Source organism: Chiloscyllium plagiosum, chromosome 21, assembly GCF_004010195.1.
Source record: "Chiloscyllium plagiosum isolate BGI_BamShark_2017 chromosome 21, ASM401019v2, whole genome shotgun sequence".
Lineage (NCBI taxonomy): Eukaryota > Metazoa > Chordata > Chondrichthyes > Orectolobiformes > Hemiscylliidae > Chiloscyllium > Chiloscyllium plagiosum.
Genome location: NC_057730.1, coordinates 9415776 through 9435468, shown reverse-complemented (window position 1 = coordinate 9435468; position 19693 = coordinate 9415776). Strand labels below are relative to the sequence as shown.

At 44.4% G+C, this 19693-nt stretch overlaps 1 protein-coding gene across 11 annotated transcripts in view; it reads left to right on the top strand.

Annotated features, from left to right (window-relative positions):
* The window catches only part of caskin1 (CASK interacting protein 1), a 651040-nt gene that overhangs the window by 616825 nt on the left and 14522 nt on the right, over positions 1–19693 (top strand). For all 11 annotated transcript variants that reach the window (XM_043711216.1, XM_043711218.1, XM_043711212.1 and 8 more), the window contains one exon: positions 7866–10112. In XM_043711216.1, the coding sequence (XP_043567151.1) occupies positions 7866–10112 (2247 nt within the window). The remainder of the gene's footprint in view (positions 1–7865; positions 10113–19693) is intronic.

The window sequence follows — 19693 nt, the reverse complement described above, 5'->3', positions numbered from 1 at the left end:
CCAACCTGCCGAAGCGCAACCCACCCATAAATTTACCCCTTCACCTAACATTACAGGCAGTTTAGCATGACCAATTCACCTGGTCTGCACATCTTTGGACTGTGGGAGTAAACCGGAGGAAACCCAGACAGACACGGTGAGAATGTGCAAACTCCACACAGTCAGTCGCCTTAGGCAGGAATTGAACCTGGGTCTCTGGTGCTGTGAGGCAGCAGTGCTAACCACTGTGCCACTGTGTTTATGCACTGACCCACCTTCCTGTATTTTCTCCCCCTAGCTCTGTGACGTTATATTTTTGAGGTAGATACTCAATTCCCTTTCAAAAATTACAACTGAGTCTACTTCAACCAGTACAACCCAGATTCCAAGAATTTTATCTTAATTGCTTGATCATACAGAATTTAAATGTTGCTGAAAAAAGACCAGATGTTGAAGCTCATCAGGGCTGGAACACAAAAAAAGAGTTGAACAAAGGGAATATTATTTTATTTGCATGAGAAGAGGGTCTTGTTTGGTTGGGCCATCATTGACAAAGGAATTTAGCAAAAACAATTAACTGTTAATTCTCAGTCTGAGTTAATTCTCAGACCAGCCCATCTATTTTATTGGTGGTCATGGTATTCCCATTGGGATGAAAACAGAACTGTTGTCAGACTATAGTTTTGAAATATATTTTACTGTGTCACACTTGTAAAAGGTTTACTGTTTTTACTGGACAAAAGCAAATTACTGCGGATGCTAGAATCTGAAACCAAAAGAGAAAATGCTGGAAAATCTCAGCAGGTCTGGCAGCATCTGTAAGGAGAGAAAAGAGTTGATGTTTCCAGTCTAGCTTTGACAAAGGGTCAATTAGACTCGAAACATCAACTCTTTTCTCTCCTTACAGATGCTGCCAGACCTGCTGAGATTTTCCAGCATTTTCTCTTTTGGTTACTGTTTTTACTGTTCTGTTTAAACCTTCATCATTTTTGATGGGATCCTTTTCAAATGTAATTATTTACAATTGGATGTATACTGATATGGGTTGTGTAACCAGTTTCTGTTTTGCTGTGTATTTGGAACATTAATCATCAGCAAAACTAAATTAATGTAATTTAATTATTATCATTCACAAGGCAGCTTCAATTAAACTTTGAAGACAATAGGTTAGATTGCTTACAGTGTGGAAACAGGCCCTTCAGCCCAACAAGTCCACACCAACCTGCAACCCACCCAGACATTTACCCCTTTGCCTAACACTACAGGCAATTTAGCATGGCCAATTCACCTAACCTGCACATTTTTGGATTGTGGAGGAAACCCATGCAGACTCGGGGAGAATGTGCAAACTCCACACAGACAGTTGCCTGAGGCAGGAATTGAACCTGGGTCTCTAGTGTTGTGAGGCAGCAGGGCTAACCACTGTGCCAACGTGCTACCCACAAATAATAGTATTTCATTAAGTTGGGCATGCCTGGACGTGACACTTTATTTCATATTTATAAAGATAGACTTCAGTTATGTTGTAAGGTGAAAGTGAGGACTGCAGATGCTGGAGATCAGAGTCAAGATGAGAGTGGTGCTGGAAAAGCACAGCAGGTCAGGCAGCATCCAAGGAGCAGGAAAATCAATGTTTCAGGCAAAAGCACTTCATCAGGAATTTTCAGTAATGTTGTTCACAACCTGAGGATGTCTGAAAGTGCTTCTGAGCCAGTCAAGTACTTTTCAGATATTGTTGTAATGTCGAAGATGCAGCATCCATTTTGAGCATAGCAAGATCCCACAAACAGCAATGCAATCATAACCAGATAATCTGATTTTTAGCCATCTTGGTGGAAAGATGGATGTTGAATTGGACATTGGGGATGGCACTCCTTCTGTTCTTCAAAATAGTGCCAAAGCATAATTGCATCTACCTATCAGGGCAGACAAGGCATCAGCTTGGCATGTTATTGGAAAGATATCACCTCATGCAGTGCAGCCCTGGGAATTAGCCTAGAACTCTGTGCTAAAGTCTCTGCTGTGGGGTCTGAACCCACATCTTCTGACTCAGTGGCAAGACTGCTACGAAATGTACACATCAAGATGCACTGGTGAAGCAAAGTTAGGGCCTGCATTTTAGCACCAAAACCCAAAAGCAGATGAATGTGAATCGAGACGCATAATTTGTTAGTGTGTCTTAACTTGTGGGGTTTCTGTGAGTGGGGAAGATAATGCAACTCTTGATTTTAAAGGTCAATGGATAAAGAAGCACTTTGAAGTGTATTATTGACACTGGACATGCAGTTACTCACAAAGAAACAAAATCAAAGCCCCTTACTGAGGAAGCAATGGAATGTACGGGGTGATTTTTGCTATTGCCTTTTGCCAATTAGCGCAACCTAAAACCCTTTCAGTTTATTTCCCAGCATGTTCTGTCCTGCTTTAAATGATTCAGAGACATTTTGAAACTATCATTACCCTTTTGCTGGGGCAAGTTCTTCAATCATAGCTCTGGGGAGAAGGAACTTAAATTTATCTGAAATTGCTGGAGAAACTCAATAGCTCTGGCAGCATCTGTGGAGAGAAAGCAGAGTTAATGTCAACAACATTTCTCCAAGTTTCTGTTTTGGTGTGCTTCAGCATCCCCCAATTCTTTGTTTTACTTTATATTATTGAATTTAATGAACACTTTTCACGTTCTGCAAAACATTCCAAAGCATTTAATGCAGCCAATGAAAGTATATGCAATGCAGTCATTGTTATAGTGATCTCTTTTTAACTGAAATGAGAGGAATAATTATTTGATTCGATGTCAGTAGTGTTAGTTGTGAGTTAAATAAATAAGATTAAGGAAGATATTGCATTTAATTTGTGCCTTCCAATCCACAACTTGCCTGCTTTCTCGCTAACTACATGCAGTTAAAGTGGAGTCAGTTATAATGTAGGAATCCTGGCAGTCAGTTCTGCACAGCAAGGTCCAACATGCAGTAACATGTTAATGACCAGATAATCTTTTGTTACCAAAACAGGAATTGCTGGAAAAAATTCTGTAGGTCTGGCAGCATCTGTGGAGAGAAAGCAGAGTTAACATTTCAGGACCAGAGGTCCTTCATCAGAACAGGTTCTTCAGAAAGGTCAACTCTGCTTTCTCTCCACAGAAGCTACCAAACCTGCTGAGTTTTTCTGATATTTTTTGTTTCTGTTTCTGATTTACAGCATCCGCAGTTCTTTGTTTAGTTTTTTGTTAATTATGTTAATGGGGGAATATTTGGTGGCCATGAACTCAGGGATAGAGTCATAGAGATGTACATTATGGAAACAGACCCTTCGGTCCAACTCGTCCATGCCGACCAGATATCCTGAACTGATGCAGTCCCATCTATCAGCACCTAGCCCATATCTTTCCAAACCCTTCCTATTCATAAAAGCATTTAGATGCCTTTTAAGTGTAATTGTACCAGCGTCCACCAGCTCCTCTGGCAGCTCATTCCATACACACACTACATTCTGTGTGAAGAGGTTGCCCCTTAGGTCCCTTTTAAATCTTTCCCCTCTCACCTTAAACCTATGCCCTCTAAGAGGTTGCCCCTTAGGTCCCTTTTAAATCTTTCCCCTCTCACCTTAAACCTATGCCCTTTAGTTTTGGACATCCCCACCGTGGGGAAAAGACCTCGACTATTCATCCTATCCACATTCCTCATGATTTTATAAGCCTTTATAAGGTCACCCCTCAGCCTATGACGCTCCAGGGAAAACAACCCCAGCCATTTCAGCCTCTCTCTATAGCTCAAAACCTCCAATCATGGCAACATCCTTGCAGATTTTTTCTGATTCCCCTGCTCATTCACACCAGAGGTTGTTTTCCATCCAGGTGAGTGGGCAGACTTAAGGACCCGTGTGACGAAGAAGTCAATTCAATGTTTCAATGCAGCACTGTCTCCCAAGTGGGACTTCAACCTACAACAATGTGATTTGAGAGGGAAGTGTGTACCCATTGAGGCACATTAGCAGTCGACCTGATTGTGTGCTAGTATAACATCAGTCACTGGGCAGTCTGCTTTACAGCTTGTTATGCCCAGCCTTCAGACAAGGCTCCCCAGTTTGTTATAGCTCCAAACAGGAAACCCTAAAACATTAAGAAAGGATGAACTCTCTCACCTAAAAGGTAAGTGATTAAATATTGTGGCTGTTGCAGTGTAGGTTACTCTTAGCATTGGCATTGGTAGCAAGCATCAATTTCAAATTTTTCAGGTTGGTTGAGATTTTGATATTGTGAATCCTTTCAATTTTGATTCTGCCTGGAGCTCGGTGACCTGTGGTATCCTGCAAGGATCTGATCTTGGGCCTCTGCTCTTTGCAGTTTTGATAAGTGACTTGGATGAAAAAGTGGAAGGGTGGGTTAGTAAGTTTGCCGATGACACAACGGTCAATGGTGTTGTAGATAGTGTCGAGGGCTGTTGCAGGCTACAACAAGACAATGTCAGGATGCAGAGTTGGGCTGAGAAGTGGCAGATGGAGTTCAACCTGGATAAATGCGAAGTCATTCATTTTGGAAGGTCGAATTTGAATGCTAAATACAGGGTTAAAGACAGGATTCTTGGTAGTATGAAGGAACAGCGGGATCTTGGGGTCCATGTACGTAGATCCCTCAAAGTTGCCACCCAAGTTGATAAGGTTGTTAAGAAGGTGTTTTGGCTTTCATTAACAAGGGAGATTGAATTTAAGAGCTACAAGTTTTTGCTGCAACTCTATAAAACCCTGGTTAGATCACACTTGGAATATTGTTCTGGTCACCTCATTTTAGGAAGGATGTAGATGCTTTAGACGGGGTGCAGAGAAGAATTTCCAGGATGCTGCCTGGCTTGGAGGGCTTGTCCTATGAAGAGAGGTTGAGTGAGTTAGGGTTTTTCACATTGGAGAGAGGAAGGAAGAGATGTGACTTGATAGAGGCGTACAAGGTAATGAGAGGGATAGACAGAGACTTTTCCCAATGCCAGAAATGGCTGCCACAAGGAGTCCTAATTTCAACGTGATTGGAGGAGAGTTTAGGGGAGATGTCAGAGGTAGGTTCTTTATGCAGAGAGTGGTGATTGCGTGGAATGCACTGCCAGCGGTGGTAGTAGAGTCAGAGTCATTAGGGACATTTAAGCGACTGCTGGACAAGCATATGGATGGCAGTAAATCGAGGGGTGTGTTGGTTAGATTAAGATAAATGCTCGGCACAACATTGTGGGCTGGAGGGCCTGTACTATGCTGTACTGTTTTATGTTCTATGTTCTATGAACTCCAGCATTCAGGGCCAGAGAGAGCCCATTTGCTGTTCCATTTTGTCTGCCTTACCAGTGAACTGGCTGCGAGCTGTCAGAATGAGAGAGTCCCCATGCCTACAATACAGGGATAAGCTTCAACAGGGATAAATCTTCCACTGTGCCTTTCACAAACCCAGGCAAGGACACACATTACACAAGGAAAATACTCAATCCCACTAGTACACTCCAGCAGAGTTGAAACTGGCCTTTAAACCCCTTTCTTTGTGTATTCTTCAAAGAGAAAAATTGTCTGCAGTCTGGAATATAATCTGCAGATGTGAGTGCTATTGACTAGGGAGTCAACAGCCCTCATTATCTTTGTACTCACAAGAAAATCACAGTCCAGCCTGTTTTGACTTATCTCTTGCCCCTCTGAAGTGTTCTTGTTTGATGTTCCATTTGTATCTTCAGTTGTGACATCCTGTGGGTTGCTCTCTTTTCCTACAGACAGGCACATAAGTTACATCTGCAGCTATTTTGGCTGTATCAGCCCTCTTTTAAATGTTGCTAGCATGTGGTGTTCCAACCCAAGGTCATACCAGCCTCTTCTGATTTTGTTTTCCCATAACATAAAACATGGTGCTGAGCCACTGTCACCTGTTTAATGTTATCACACAATGTCAAATTCCCCACAGTATTTCAACATCTAATATGTCTGGGAAAACATTTGCAATGAACGATTGGGCTGGATGTGGATAGAGTGTCCATGGAGAAGATGATTTCCCCAGGAGGAGAGACTCGGACCTGAGGGCACAGCCTCAAAGAGAAAGGGCAACCCCATATAACTAAAATGAGGAGGAATTTCTTCAGTCGGAGGGTGGTGAATCTGAGGAACTCATTACCACAGAAGGCTAAGTCATTGAGTGTCTTTACGAGAGACATAGATAGGTTCTTGATCAGTAAGGTGATCATGCGTTATAAGGAGAAGATAGGAGAGTGGGGTGGGGAAACACATCCACTATGATTAAATGACAGAGCAGATTCGATGGGCTGAATGAACTAACTCTGCCCCTATATGTTATGGTCTTATGGACCTTCCAGAAGTGGGTCATTCCATAGGTTCTCAGTCAGATTTGTCTACACCGTTCAGCTCAGATTTTTGTTGCTGTTGGTATTCACTCAAAGTGCAAGCTGGTAAAGGTGCAGTAATGCCAATGGGGCATCTCATGCATTAGGGTTAGGATTAGGGCACTGCCCAAGGTGCTAGCCTTTGGACAAAATATTAAATTGAAGGTTTCTTCATGAGGGCCCTCAAGTCTTCCTTCTGAAATGTTTGGAAACATTTCACTGTCATGATGAGTCAGGCTCTCCCTGGTGTTGTGGTCATTATTTATTCCTCAACTAACATAATTAAAACAGATGATGTGATCATTATCACATTATTGTTTGCTAGACCTTGAGCACTTATGTTCTTAATCAGTGTGAATTAGGGATTAAAAAGGAAACAAATTGGCAACACTGTGATTTTTAACAGTTTTGCCTGAATCATGTTCACAAATGTGTTCCAATACCAGTCCATGCTATGACCCCTCCTTGGAGGAGATACTGACAAGCTGATGCTACAGACAACTTGCAATTACTGACAGGTTGTGATTACAGGCAAGGTGGAGCTACAGACAGATTGCAGTTACAGATGGATTTACAATTACAACTTGGGTTACAGTTCCAGCTAGGTTGTAGGTACCAACACACTGCAGTCACAGACAGATTGATGTGCAAACTGGCTGAATTTACGACAGTTTGCAATTTACAGGTAAGTTACAGTCAGGTTGCAATTGGAGACAGATTGCAATTACAGGGTGCAGTTACAGACAGTGTGAAGTTACAATATGAAGAGGAGTCATTTAAACCGATGAAAGTAGATCTGCAGAATATTTAGCTGTTCTATTTAAACCAGGACTGGGTCGCAATTGGTTTGAATTCTGGCCCTCTGAGTATTAGTGTTTAAATACCTCAAATACAATTGTGTGAAGTTTCCTTTGTCTGCTCCTTTTACCTAGCACTAACCCAATTATTGTCAACCAATCAGACTCTCTGTTCAAACAACGATTTCGTGCATCACTTCTGTCATTTTCAAAGTGCCCTATTTCAAAGCAGATAATGGTCAAAGTACAATCAATGGTCTCAAATTACAAAACCACCTAAAACTGAAACAATATGGAAAACAAAGAAATTTGGACCTGCCTAAAATATTTTAGCTTCAGATCGAAAAGCAAAATCAAAGCTTTACTTTCTTATGTCATGGTTTCGTGAAATGTACTGTTTTTCAAAAGTGCATCATTCCTGAGGATAAGTTCAAGATAAATTCAAAGTTGTAACAGAAGCAGAGACAGTAACAAAGAGACAGACAGAGAGAGAGAGAGGCACAGAGAGGGAGAGTCAGAGACAGACTGAGGGAGAATGAAAGAGACAGAGACAGAGAGAGAGACACGGAGAGAGAGCGAGACAAAGAGAGAGAGAGAAGCACTCAGTGTTTCAAAACAGTATTCAACCAGTATTATTTCCTGCGAAGCCTGCCCTGTGTTGAATCATTGTTGAAAATTGGAAGTTGTCATTTTGGAGTTAACTTGTCTGTATTTTTTAAAATTCTGTTAGGTCATCAAAAGAAGTTTATGCTCGCTGTGAAGAAGCTGGCAGAAATCCAGCGAGCTACCCGCTATGAGTCTGGCACCTTGAAGAAGAAAGCCCCCCAGTCGTTGGAAATTGTGGCTATAGAATCTCCTCAGGGTGAAAATGCTGAATGCCAGTCTCCCAAGATGTCTACCTTCCAGGACAGTGAGCTGAGCAACGAGCTGCAAGTTGCCATGACCAGTGCTGGAGATGGGAAGGACGGCCTTGAGCCGAAGCAAGCCAACCACGCTGGACCTGGTGCAGAGGGCACTGCCTACCAACCAGAGGGGGCCATCCAGGAGAGTGACAGCAGCAGCGGTGCCAAGGTAAAGCCAAATGGCACTGCTCAGGAAGGAGCAGGAGGAGGGAGCAAGCTGCAAAAGGCAGCCCTGTCCAAAAGCCAGGAAAACCTCGATGGCCCCAGCCAACGATCCATCATCACAGAAGTGGTCGGTCCCACAAGGCGCAGTCACCGGCAAGGGGTTCAAAGAGCGAGTGTGCCACCTGCACCCGGGAAGCCAAGAGAGTCCTTCTGTCACCCTCACCAAGCGCTGGTGTCGATGTCAACCTTCACCCCACCGCAGACACCCACAAAGCCCAGGCCTTCCTCTCCGCAGACCCTCAATGTCCCTCAGGCCACGGCCAAAGTGAAGCCCATCCCGCAGCTCCTGCAGACAGACCGGCCCATGTCCCCGAGGTCTCTGCCCCAGTCGCCCACCCACCGAGGATTCGCCTACGTGGTCCCACAGCCCGTGGAAGGTGAGGGGTCAGCGGCGCCTGGCCACACGTCGAGCCCGCTGGCGCAGGCTGTCCCTGTGCTGCCCGTCTCCGTCCCCGTGCTCTGCCTCCCTCCGCACACCGACGATTCTGAGGGAGACCCCTCGAGACCAAAGAAGCGGGCGCACAGCGTGAGCCGCTACGCCATGTCTGACAGCGAGCAGGAGAAGGACGAGCTGGCCTTGCCCGATGCTGGGCCTTATGCCACGATCCAGAGGCACGTGGCCCGCAGCCACTCGGTCAGGGGGCACTCAGCCGCTGCGGACAAAAACGTCAACCGTAGCCAGTCGTTCGCGCTGAGGCCGAAGAAGAAAGGGCCACCGCCGCCGCCCCCGAAACGGTCGAGTTCGGCCATATCCAGCACCAACCTGGGCGACGACCTGCCAAAGGATAAGGAGATGGGCAGCCTCAAGGATCCTGACACCAAGGCCAGGCTTAAGGAGCAGCGGAGAGCCAGTGACGTTGGGGGAACTGTGGAGACGGGCAGCGTCGGCAGCGTAAAGAGCATCGCCGCTATGTTGGAAATGTCGTCCATCGGCGGCGGCGCCCGGGCCCTCACCCTGCACCGGTCGTTCAAGACAGAAAAGGGCACAGGCGGCACCTACGGCCCAATGGTGCAGCCAGTGAGCTCAGAACATTCCAGAGTGGCCACCGTGCTAGCCACCGTGAAGCGCGGGCCCCTCGACAGGTCCCGCGACGCCATCGGGTTGGACGGCGAGGTGATCAACCGAAGGCGGACCATCAGCGGACCCGTCACGGGCCTGATCGTCGCTGCCAAGAAGGAGCGAGCCAACGGTGGGAAACCTGCGCCTGAAGCCGAGGGGCCCGCCGACCGCCTTCAGGTGGATCCGACCGGATCATCCAGGAACAGCTCCTCGGAGAACCTGCCCTTCGCCGAGGAAGGAAACCTGACCATCAAGCAACGGCCTCGCCAGCCGCTGAAAACCAACGGCGTAGAATGTCTACCCCACCTCCAGGTCAACTCCGAGGCCGTGAGGCCACAGTATTCCAGCCTCACCGCGTTCGAACTCACGAGCACACTGAAACGCAGAGGGAAGCCCAGACCGACCCAGCAGCAGGAGGTCATGGCCTTCCATTTAACAGAGTCAAATACCGTCAAGCGGCGTCCAAAAACCAGGGAGAAGGATCAACTGGAATCTCCTCCAGAGGCCCATCACCACGCGATGCTTCAGAATGGCACAGGAACTATCAAGAGAAGGCCAGTGTCGGACATGACAGGAGGAGAGACGTATCCGAGCTTCTTAACTGTAGGAGAAATCCCCCGAAGAAACAGCGGAGAGCACGCCTCCCACGTTTCAGACGGGGAGACAAAAAGACCTGTTAAACCTCCAGTGTCTCCGAAACCCTCCCTTACCCAGCCAACAGGTTTAAAAAGACATGGACCGTCAGCAGCGAGTGCCAAGAAGTCTCCATTGCCCGGTCCTGGGAGTCCAGGTACATTTTCCAACTTCTTATCAGTCATTTCTGCTGTCATCCTCTTTCCCCTCTGATTCTGACAGTCCATAAATATTCTGAGTCCACAACATTTCCTACAGTCAAGGAACATTCCTATGGTTCAGAAACATTCCTATAGTCCATAAATATTCCTAGAAACCACAAACATTCCTGCAGTCAATTGAACATTATGACAGTCCAGAAATATCCCGGATTCTACAACCATTCCTACAGTCCATAAACATTCATATTGTCCATAATTATTCCCAGATTTTACAAATATTACTATTGTCCAGAAGTATTCCAAGAGCCGTCAAATATTCCAATGGTCCAGAAATATTCTCAGAGTCTACAAACATTCAAATTGCCTATAAATATTCCCAGAGTCGACAAATATTACTACAGTCCAGAAATATTTCCAGAGTCCGCAAACATTCCTACCGTCCGAGAACATTCCTAATGTTCACGAACATTCCTGCAGAAAACCAATGTACCTACAATCTATACAGAGGGGCAAGTCCTCATGAGGCAGGCTGAAAGAACCTGGGCTACCTCCACCTCCTCAGCCTTCTCACTATCAGAAGGCTAAAAGGTGCTGAGTCAGTGCAGGTTTAGCAGATCTGCCTATATAAAACAGAAAATACTGCAAATCCTCTGCAGGGTACGTAACATCTGTGACGAGAGTAACAACAGCTAACACTTTAGGTCAAGTTCTGACATAAGGACATTTACCTGAAATGTTATTTCCACAAATATTTCCAACCCGCCAGCATTTGATGTTCTTACTGGATGGATGTAGATTTCTACATTACATTGCAAAGCCATAAAGATGAGGATCGAAGTTATTATTTTTCATCAACTGTTGAAAGAATGAAAGACTTGCATTTATATAATGCCTTCTGTGACTGTCAGTTGTCCCAAAGTGCACACCAAGAATTAAGCAGATTTGAAGTGTAGTTAGTGCCGCAATGTCAGAAGTGTGGCAGCAAATTCTCACAACTCTCAATGTCGCAGTGACCAGATAAACCACTTCTATGATTGTGGTTGAGAGAGTAACATTGGCCAGCAGACTTGGCCTTGGTTTGTGTTCTCACGCAAAAGACAGTACCTCAGGCAGTGCAGCACTCCCTCAGTGTTACGCTGGAGTTTGCTAAATCTAACTATGCTGTTGTTTTCCAAAGAATGACAATGTGCAGCATCAGGATTATGTTCTTCTGCTCCTCTAGCATTCAGTTTGTTCATAGCTTCTCTACACCTGTGTTACCCACTTCCATGCCAAGTTACCCTAGCCTAACAAAAATCTTTCACTCTCTATCTTACAAACTCCACGCCTTTTATGGGTATAAATTCCAGATTGTAACTTCTCTCAGCATGGAAAATGTGATTCCTAATTTCCCCCCTAAATGGCCATTCATTTTAATACTACATTCCTTTTCTATAATTTATACAATTTTGTGGGATGTGGGCATCACTGGCTGTCCCTATTTATTGCCTGTCCTTAGTTGCCCCCTTGAGAAGGTGGTGGTGAACTGCCTTCTTGAACTGCAGCACTCCACTTGCTGTCGGTTGACCCACAATGCCCTTAGGGAGGAAATTGCAGGATATTGTCCCAGCGACAGTGAAGGAACGGTGATATATTTCCAAGTCAGGATTGTGAGTGGTTTGGAAGTGAGCTTGAAGGTGGTAGTGTGTTCCCAAGTATCTGCTGCCCTTGTCCTTCGAGATGGAAGCGATTGGAAGGTGCTGTCTGAGGAACTTTGGTGAATTTGCTTTAGATTGCTTCATCAGAGGAAATTGTTTCTGTTAGTTATACTTGCTTTTTGTAAAACGTTAGAAGCCACATGACACCAGATTATAGTCCAACAGGTTTATTTGAATTCACAAGCTTACTGCTCCTTTGTCAGGTGAAGTGCAAAAGCTTGTGATTTCAAACAAATCTGTTGGACTATAACCTGGTGTCGTGTGACTTCTGAGTTTGTCCACCCCAGTCCGACACCGACATCTCCACATCATCGCTTTTCATAGTTTAAGATGTCAGTAATGTAGTTAAGATTTCTTTTCTGGAAAAGCTCAGCAGGTCTGGCGCCATCTGTGGAGAGAAATCAGAGTTACTGTTTCGATTCCAATGACCCTTCCTCAGAACTGATGGTAGCTCGGAAAAGTTGTTTTTTTTAATTAAGAAGATAGGGTATGGGCCGGGAGGTAAGGAGTAAGTGATAGAGCCCTAGGAGAGATAAGAACAGTTGGACAGACAAAGGAGTAAGTAACGATTAGTCTGGGAGAATGAATAACTACTAACAGGAACAATCAGTGGCTAACAATGGATTGTGTGTAACAGCAGACCATGTGATGACAAGGCCAATGTGTGTGGGGGTTTGGGGTAAGGACTTTGGAGAAGGTGTCTCAAATCCTAAAGTTGTTGAACTGGATATTGAATCCAGAAGGCTGTGAAGTTCCCATACAGAAAATGTGGTGCCATTCTTCCAGCTTGTGCTGAGTTTCGCTGGAGCACTGCATCAAGCCTGAGATGTTGCCAGGGAACAGTGTGATGTATTGAAGTGGCAGGCAATTGGAAGCTCAGGGTCTTTTTTGTGGAAAGAACATAGGTGTTCTGTAAAGCGGTCATCCAGTCTACACTCCGTTTCCGCAATGTAGAGGAGACCACATTGTCAGCAGCAAGTGTAGTAGATGACTTCACTAAATAAGGGATGTTATGCTGAACTCAAAGCTTTGGTTAGCCAACGATTGGTAAATTGGGTCTCGTTCTGAACTCCAGCCTTTAGGAAGGATATGAAATCCTTGAGAGTTTGCAGAATAGATTTCCCAGAATGGTTCCAGACAATTTTAAGGCAGACATATTTGAATTTTTATTAAGCAAAGGGATGAAAGGTTATTGAGGGTAGGTAGCAATATGGATTTCAGGAATGCAGTCAGATCAGCCAATTGAATCTGTTTAATGAGTGTTAGGATGGAGGATTTGATAACATTTAAAATATTCCTGTGAAATTAATTTCTCTTTTGCCAGTTTTCCCACACACATAGGAAGCACTGGTAGATACAATTATCCAAGGTGACCATCCCAACAATGTCTCATGATTACTGTTTTCATTCATGAGTTTTCACTTACAAAATCGCGCGAGTTTCTGAAAGAGGGCAGCTTAACCTGTAAGAATGACAAGAGGCATGCTGGGAAGTGCATGTTGCTATGCTACACAGAACAACAACAAATATTAGGCATCTTTAAAGTGATGGAACTTCCCAAGGCCCTTTCAGAGGCACAACAAAAAGGGAAATATTAGGCCAAATGAGCAAAAACATGGGCAATTTCACTCCCATCCACAAAAGGAGGTAACGGGTAGGTAAACAAAAGCTAGATCAAAGAGGTAGGTTTTAAAGAGTTTCTTAAAGGACACGTGCAAAATCTTTGGTCACTGTTAGGAAAACAAACCTATCAATTGCGACCTCCAATCTGTAAGGTTTAAAGTTGGAATTGGGCAACTGCAGGCAAATTCATCCAAAGTAGAGGGTAGGTTGGTTTTACCCAGAAATTAATCCTTCCTTTAAAAAGAAACAAGATATTGATGACATAACAGCAGTGTCAGAAGTCATGAGACACCAGCTTTATAGCCCAACAGATTTATTTGAAATCATGAGCTTTCAGAGCATTGCTACCAAGGCTTGTGATTTCAAATAAACCTGTTGGACTATAACCTGGCATTGTGTGACTTCTGACCTTGTCCACCCCAGTCCGACTTTGGCACCTCCATATCACCAACAGCAATGTTATTTTGAACACAGGAATATCTCACATGTCAAGTTCGGAGCCTGGCATTTTTTTGCGTGTTTATTTAGCTATCAGCAGACACTGTAGCATTAACAAATTAAATCTCACCAAATCAAATAGTATTTTATTGTGAGGTCATTTTGTTCTACAATAATTACCATGTTTTGCATGCTTTTTCAGTTTTAACAAGCCAAGCCAACACTCAAAAGGCATGCAGTAATTATAGAAGATCTTCCTTTTAAATTTACTCTGCCATTCCAAAAAATAACATGTTTTGAATTGCGAAATAAATAAGGTACGATAAAATAGCTAATATTTTGGATGGGTTAGTTCCTAATGTGCTAGATATCCAGTGTTAGTGCTCACTTGGTTCAGCAGTAACATGGTGCAAGGGTACGTAAAGTAACCATAATCTCAGAGGACTGTAGAGCTGCTCTCTCATTAGAGAGAGAGATGACTGGTGGTGGTCTAACCTGAGGGTCACCACATTTCAGGCGAGGGGAGAGGTCCACAAGGATAGTCCTTCATGGTAACCTCAGCCGGTGTGGGAATTGAACCCACGCTGTTAGCGTCACTTGGCATTGTAAGCCAACTGTCCAGCTAACTTGGCTTAGGATTGGTAACCTAGTTGCCCTGGATGATTGACTTGTCATCCATTGCCCTACAGCACACGTTCCATTTGCATACCAGCTGAGGTCACCAAAAAAGTGTGGCCATCTCAATCTTATCATTCAGCTGATTGTGGTGACCCTCAGGTTAAGCTAATCACCAGTCACATCTCTCTATCAGATCTGAGACTATGATGAATTTACTAGTAGTTATGTCATTGGAATAGCAAAGTTAATGGGGTTAAATCCCATTGGAACAGTTTGAGGACTTATTTAATTTATAAGGGACTGTGAAGCTGTTGGATTAAATAAACCCCAACTCATTCCATTTTGGTCTCCAGAGTCAAAAAGTGATACATTTGTCACAGAGGCCAAATCACTGAATATGTTTAAGAGAGAAATAATTTTCTAGACACTAAAGAGGTCTTTGATGTACCTGGGTAGAGTGAAACGTTTTGTTTGCATGCTGTACAGGCAGATCATACCTGAGGGAGACTGAAGAACTCAGAGGCCAGCAGATTTTGGAAAAATGTAGATCGAGCAGGGTTGTTGTTATGGGTGATTTCGACTTCTCCAATATTGACTGGAACCTCCTTAGTGCAGATGTTTGGGTGGAGCTGTTTTTGTCAGGTGTGTTCAGGAGGGTTTCCTTACCTAGTAAGGAGTCAGACCAACGAGGGGAAAGACCATTTTGGATTTGGTGCTCGGCAATGAGCCAAGACAGGTGTCAGATCTCGCGGTGGGAGAACACTTTGGTGACAGTGACCACAATTGCCTCATATTTACCGTAGCCTTGGAGAGGGAAAGGAGCGGTTACCAAGGGAAGATATTTAATTGGGCAAAAGGAAATTATGATGCTATCAGACAGGTGTTGGGAAGTACAGATTGGGAGCAATTGTTCCACAGAAAGGGCACAGCGGACATCTGGAGACTATTTAAGGAGCAGTTGTTGTGAGTGATGCACAATTTGTTCCTCTGAGACGGGCAAGAAGGGGTAAGATTAAGGAGCCTTGGATGACGAGAACAGAGGAGCTTCTCGTCAAAAGGAAGAAGGCAGCTTACATAATGTGGAGGAAGCATCGATCTAGCACAGCTTTAGAGGTTTACAGGCCTGCTAGAAAAGAGCTCAGAAATGGACTGAGGAGAGCCAGGAGGGGGCACGAAAAATGTTTGGCAAGAAGGATTAGGGAATAAGAGAATAACCAGGGAGAAGGTAGAGCCGATCAGGGATAATGTAGGGAACTTGTGTGTGGAGTCTGAGCAGATAGGGGAAACCCTAAATGAGTTTCTCACTTTAGTTTTTCACTAAAGAAAGGGACCTCGTTGTGAATGAGAATTTTGAGGAGTTGGGAAACAGGCTTGACCAGGTCAAGATTGATGAAGTTGATGTGCTGGAAATTTTGGCAAAGGTTAAGATTGTTAAGTCCCCAGGGCCAGACCAGATTTATCCTAGGTTGCTCCAGGAAGTGAGAAAGGAGGTAGATAAGCCGCTTCCTCACTCTCCGTGGGAGATACCAGAAGATGGGAGGGAGGCAAATGTTATTCCACTTTTCAAGAAGGGGAATGGGGAAATCCCTGGCAATTACAGACCAGTTAGTCTTATGTTTGTGGTCAGCAAGATTTTGGAAAGAATTCTGAGGGATAGGGTTTATGACTATTTGGGAAAGCATAACGTGATTAAAGGTAGTCAGCGTGGCTTTGTGAGGGGCAGGTCATGCCTCACAAATCTTATTGAGTTCTTTGAGGAGGTGATGAGACAGGTCGACAAAGTCGATCAGTGGATGTGGTATTTATGGACTTCAGCAAGGCATTTGATAAGGTTCCCCATGGTAGGCTCATTCATAAAGTCAGGAGGTATGGGATACAGGGAGATTTGGCTATCTAGATTCAAAATTGGCTGGCTGACAGAAAGCAGAGAGTTGTTGTAGATGGAAAATACTCTGCCTGGCGGTCAGTGGTGAGTGGTGTCTCGCAGGGCTCTGTTCTTGGGCCTCTCCTCATTGTAGTTTCTATAAATGACTTGGATGAGGAGGTTGTGGGGTGCGTTAGTAAATTTGCCGATGACACAAAGGTTGGAGGTGCTGTTGATATATCAAGGGTTATTGTAGGCTTCCGTGTGACATAGATAGGATGCAGAGCTGAGCTGACAATTGGCAGTTGGAGTTTAACCTAGATAAAGGCGAAGTGATGCATTTTGGAAAGTTGAACTTGAATGCTGAATATAGGATTAAAGACAGGATTCTTGGCAGTGTGGAGGAACAGAGGGATCTTGGTGTTCAAGTGCATAGATCCCTCAAAGTTGCTACCCAAGTGGATAGGGTTGTTAAGAAAGCATATGGTGTTTTGGCTTTCATTAACAGGGGGATCGAGTTTAAGAGCTGTGAGGTCTTGCTGCCGCTCTGAGACCACGCTTGGAATATTGTGTCCAGTTCTGGTCACCCTATTATAGGAAAGATACGGAGGCTTTGGAGAAGATGCAAAGAAGGTTTACCAGGATGCTGCTGGACTGGAGGGCATGTCTTACAAAAAGAGGTTGACTAAGCTCTGACTTTTCTCTCTGGAGAGAAGGAGGAAGAGAGGTGACCTCATCGAGGTTTACAGGGTAATGAGAGGCATGGATAGAGTCAATAGCCAGAGACTTTTCCCCAGGGCAGGATTGACTGGCACGAGGGGTCATAGTTTTAAGATATTAGGAGGAAGGTATGGAGGAGACGTCAGAGGTAGGTTCCTTATGCAGAGAGTTGTGAATGCATGGAATGTGTTGCCAGCTGTGGTGGTGGAAGCAGAGTCATTAGGGACATTTAAGCGACTGCTGGACATGCACATGGATAGCAGTGAACTGAGGGATGTGTAGGTTAGGTTATTTTGTTTTAGATTAGGAGCAATCTTTGGCACAACATCATGGGCCGAAGTGCCTGTTTTGTGCTGTACTGTTCTATGTTCTATGTTCTATACCCTACAGAGTGCATTAGGGTAACAGAGTTAAGAATGCAATGTTACAGAGAGAATATTGTTAGTAGTTTTTACAGACTTAGAATTGAGTTTTAAAAGAGCAAAACGATTGTAAGATGTGTAAGAATAAGATATGCTGTAGAGAGCTCACAAAGAGTCACCAGGCTTCAGTGCTCTTGATGATCTTGATGTCAAAGGTTTGAGAGAGAGTGGCATTGATTTAGAGGAGCAGCTATGATCATATTGAATTGTGAACCACACTCGATGGGCTCTATGGTGACATTTATTCCCATTTTCTACTATCAGTCACATCCATGATGGATGGAAAACGGTCATCTTTAAGGGGCGTGTGACTCCAGTTGCATACTAACATGGTTGACATTTCTCTGAAGGGATCTATAGAACTGTTGACCTCTGTAACCACCACTGGTTAATGTAAAAGGTCAGCGATCATCTTCAAAGTGCAGACCGGGGGGCAGGTATACAATATGAACCTGTCAAGGGATGACTAGAGTAACAATTGTATTTCCCTGCTCAAAGAAGCATGTTTTGACCTTTGGCCATTTAATCGTCACAGTGCAATATAGTAATAGTGTGGTCTGCCTTCAGAAAGTGGATTATGCTCATGTCTAGGTAAATTTTAGAGGAGAATGCACTTATGTTAATCTGACACTAGCCTTTGTAGGAAAACATGATGGTTTTTTAACCTAGGACTCCCACAAATTAGGAAGAATTTAAGAAATAGAACAGGAGTTGGCAATTCAGCTCCTCATCCCTCGTCCCCAAGATCACATCTAATCTGTCCCAAGCCTCAACACATCTTTTCTGTCAGCTTAGCACAGCACTCAACACCCACATGTTTGAAAGAATAAGCAATATGTTTTCTAATTTGGGGTGTTTTTTGAGATATATGATAGGCCTTTATAACCATCCGAGGTCATGTACTGTGAGGTTCCATGCTGAGTCCCCTGAGGGAAAGGAAACCAAATTATGAAGGCAAGAGTTCACAGCCCCTGGCAGTTGTTGTTGTGTCGCTATAGTCTTACCAGACCACAGCGACTGCTCTCATTAGAGAGAAGTGACTGGTGGCAATTTAGCCTGAGGGTCACCAAACCTCAGGCAAGGGACAGGGTTGAAAAAGAGAGTCCTTCATGGTACCAAAGTGCCAGTAGAGAAAGGGAAGTAAGAACTTGCATTGAAATAGCATCTTTCACAACCATAGGATGCCCCAAAGCATGTTGCAGCCAATTAGAGGAAGGCAATGGCCTAATGGTATCATCACTGGACTGCTAATCCAGAGACCCAGGTAATGTCCCAGGGACTTGGGTTCAAATTCCTGCTACATAGAATTTAAATTCAATAAAAATTTGACATTAAAAGTATAATGATGACCATGAAACCATTGTTGATTGTTGGAAAAACCCAACTGGTTCACTCACGTCCTTTATGGAAAGAAAGCATGTTGACTCCAGATCCACAGTCGAAGAGTGTGGTGCTGGAAAAGCACAGTCGGTCAGGCAGCATCCAAGGAACAGGAGAGTTGATGTTTCAAGCATAAGCTCTTCATCAGGAATATAGGGGTGCCCAAGGGGGCTGAGAGAGAAATGGGAGGGTGGGGTGGGGCTGGGGGGAGGGGAGGGGGGTGAAGGTAGCTGGGAATGCTATAAGATCCACAGCAATGGGGTTGACTCTTATTTGCCCTCTGGGATGGGCAATAAATGCTGACATGGCCAGTGACACCCCAATCCACGAATGAATGGGAACAAAAGTTAAACTATGTGTTCGGTGGTGTCATGCATTAATAATCGGATCATCAGTTTTTGTGATGTGTTCGCTGAGGGTTAAGTATTGACACAGACACCAGAGAGAACTCTCCTGCTTTTCTTCAAAATGGGGACCCTTTACATCCACTTGAATGGCAATCACAGACTTGATTCAAGGTCTGAGCTGGAAATGGAAAATCTGACAGTGCAGCTCACCCTCAGTGCTGCATTGGAGTGGTCTGCCTTGCTTTAGTGTTGAAAGTCTCTGGTATAAGATTTGAACCCACAACCTTATACCCGGATGGTTTTGGGTCAGATGCTCCAGGGAAAACAGCCCCAGCCTGTTCATCCTCTCCCTGTAGCTCAAATCCTCCAACCCTTGTAAATCTTTTCTGAACCCTTTCAGGTTTCACAACATCTTTCCAATAGGAAGGAGACCAGAATTGCACACAATATTCCAACAGTGGCTTAACC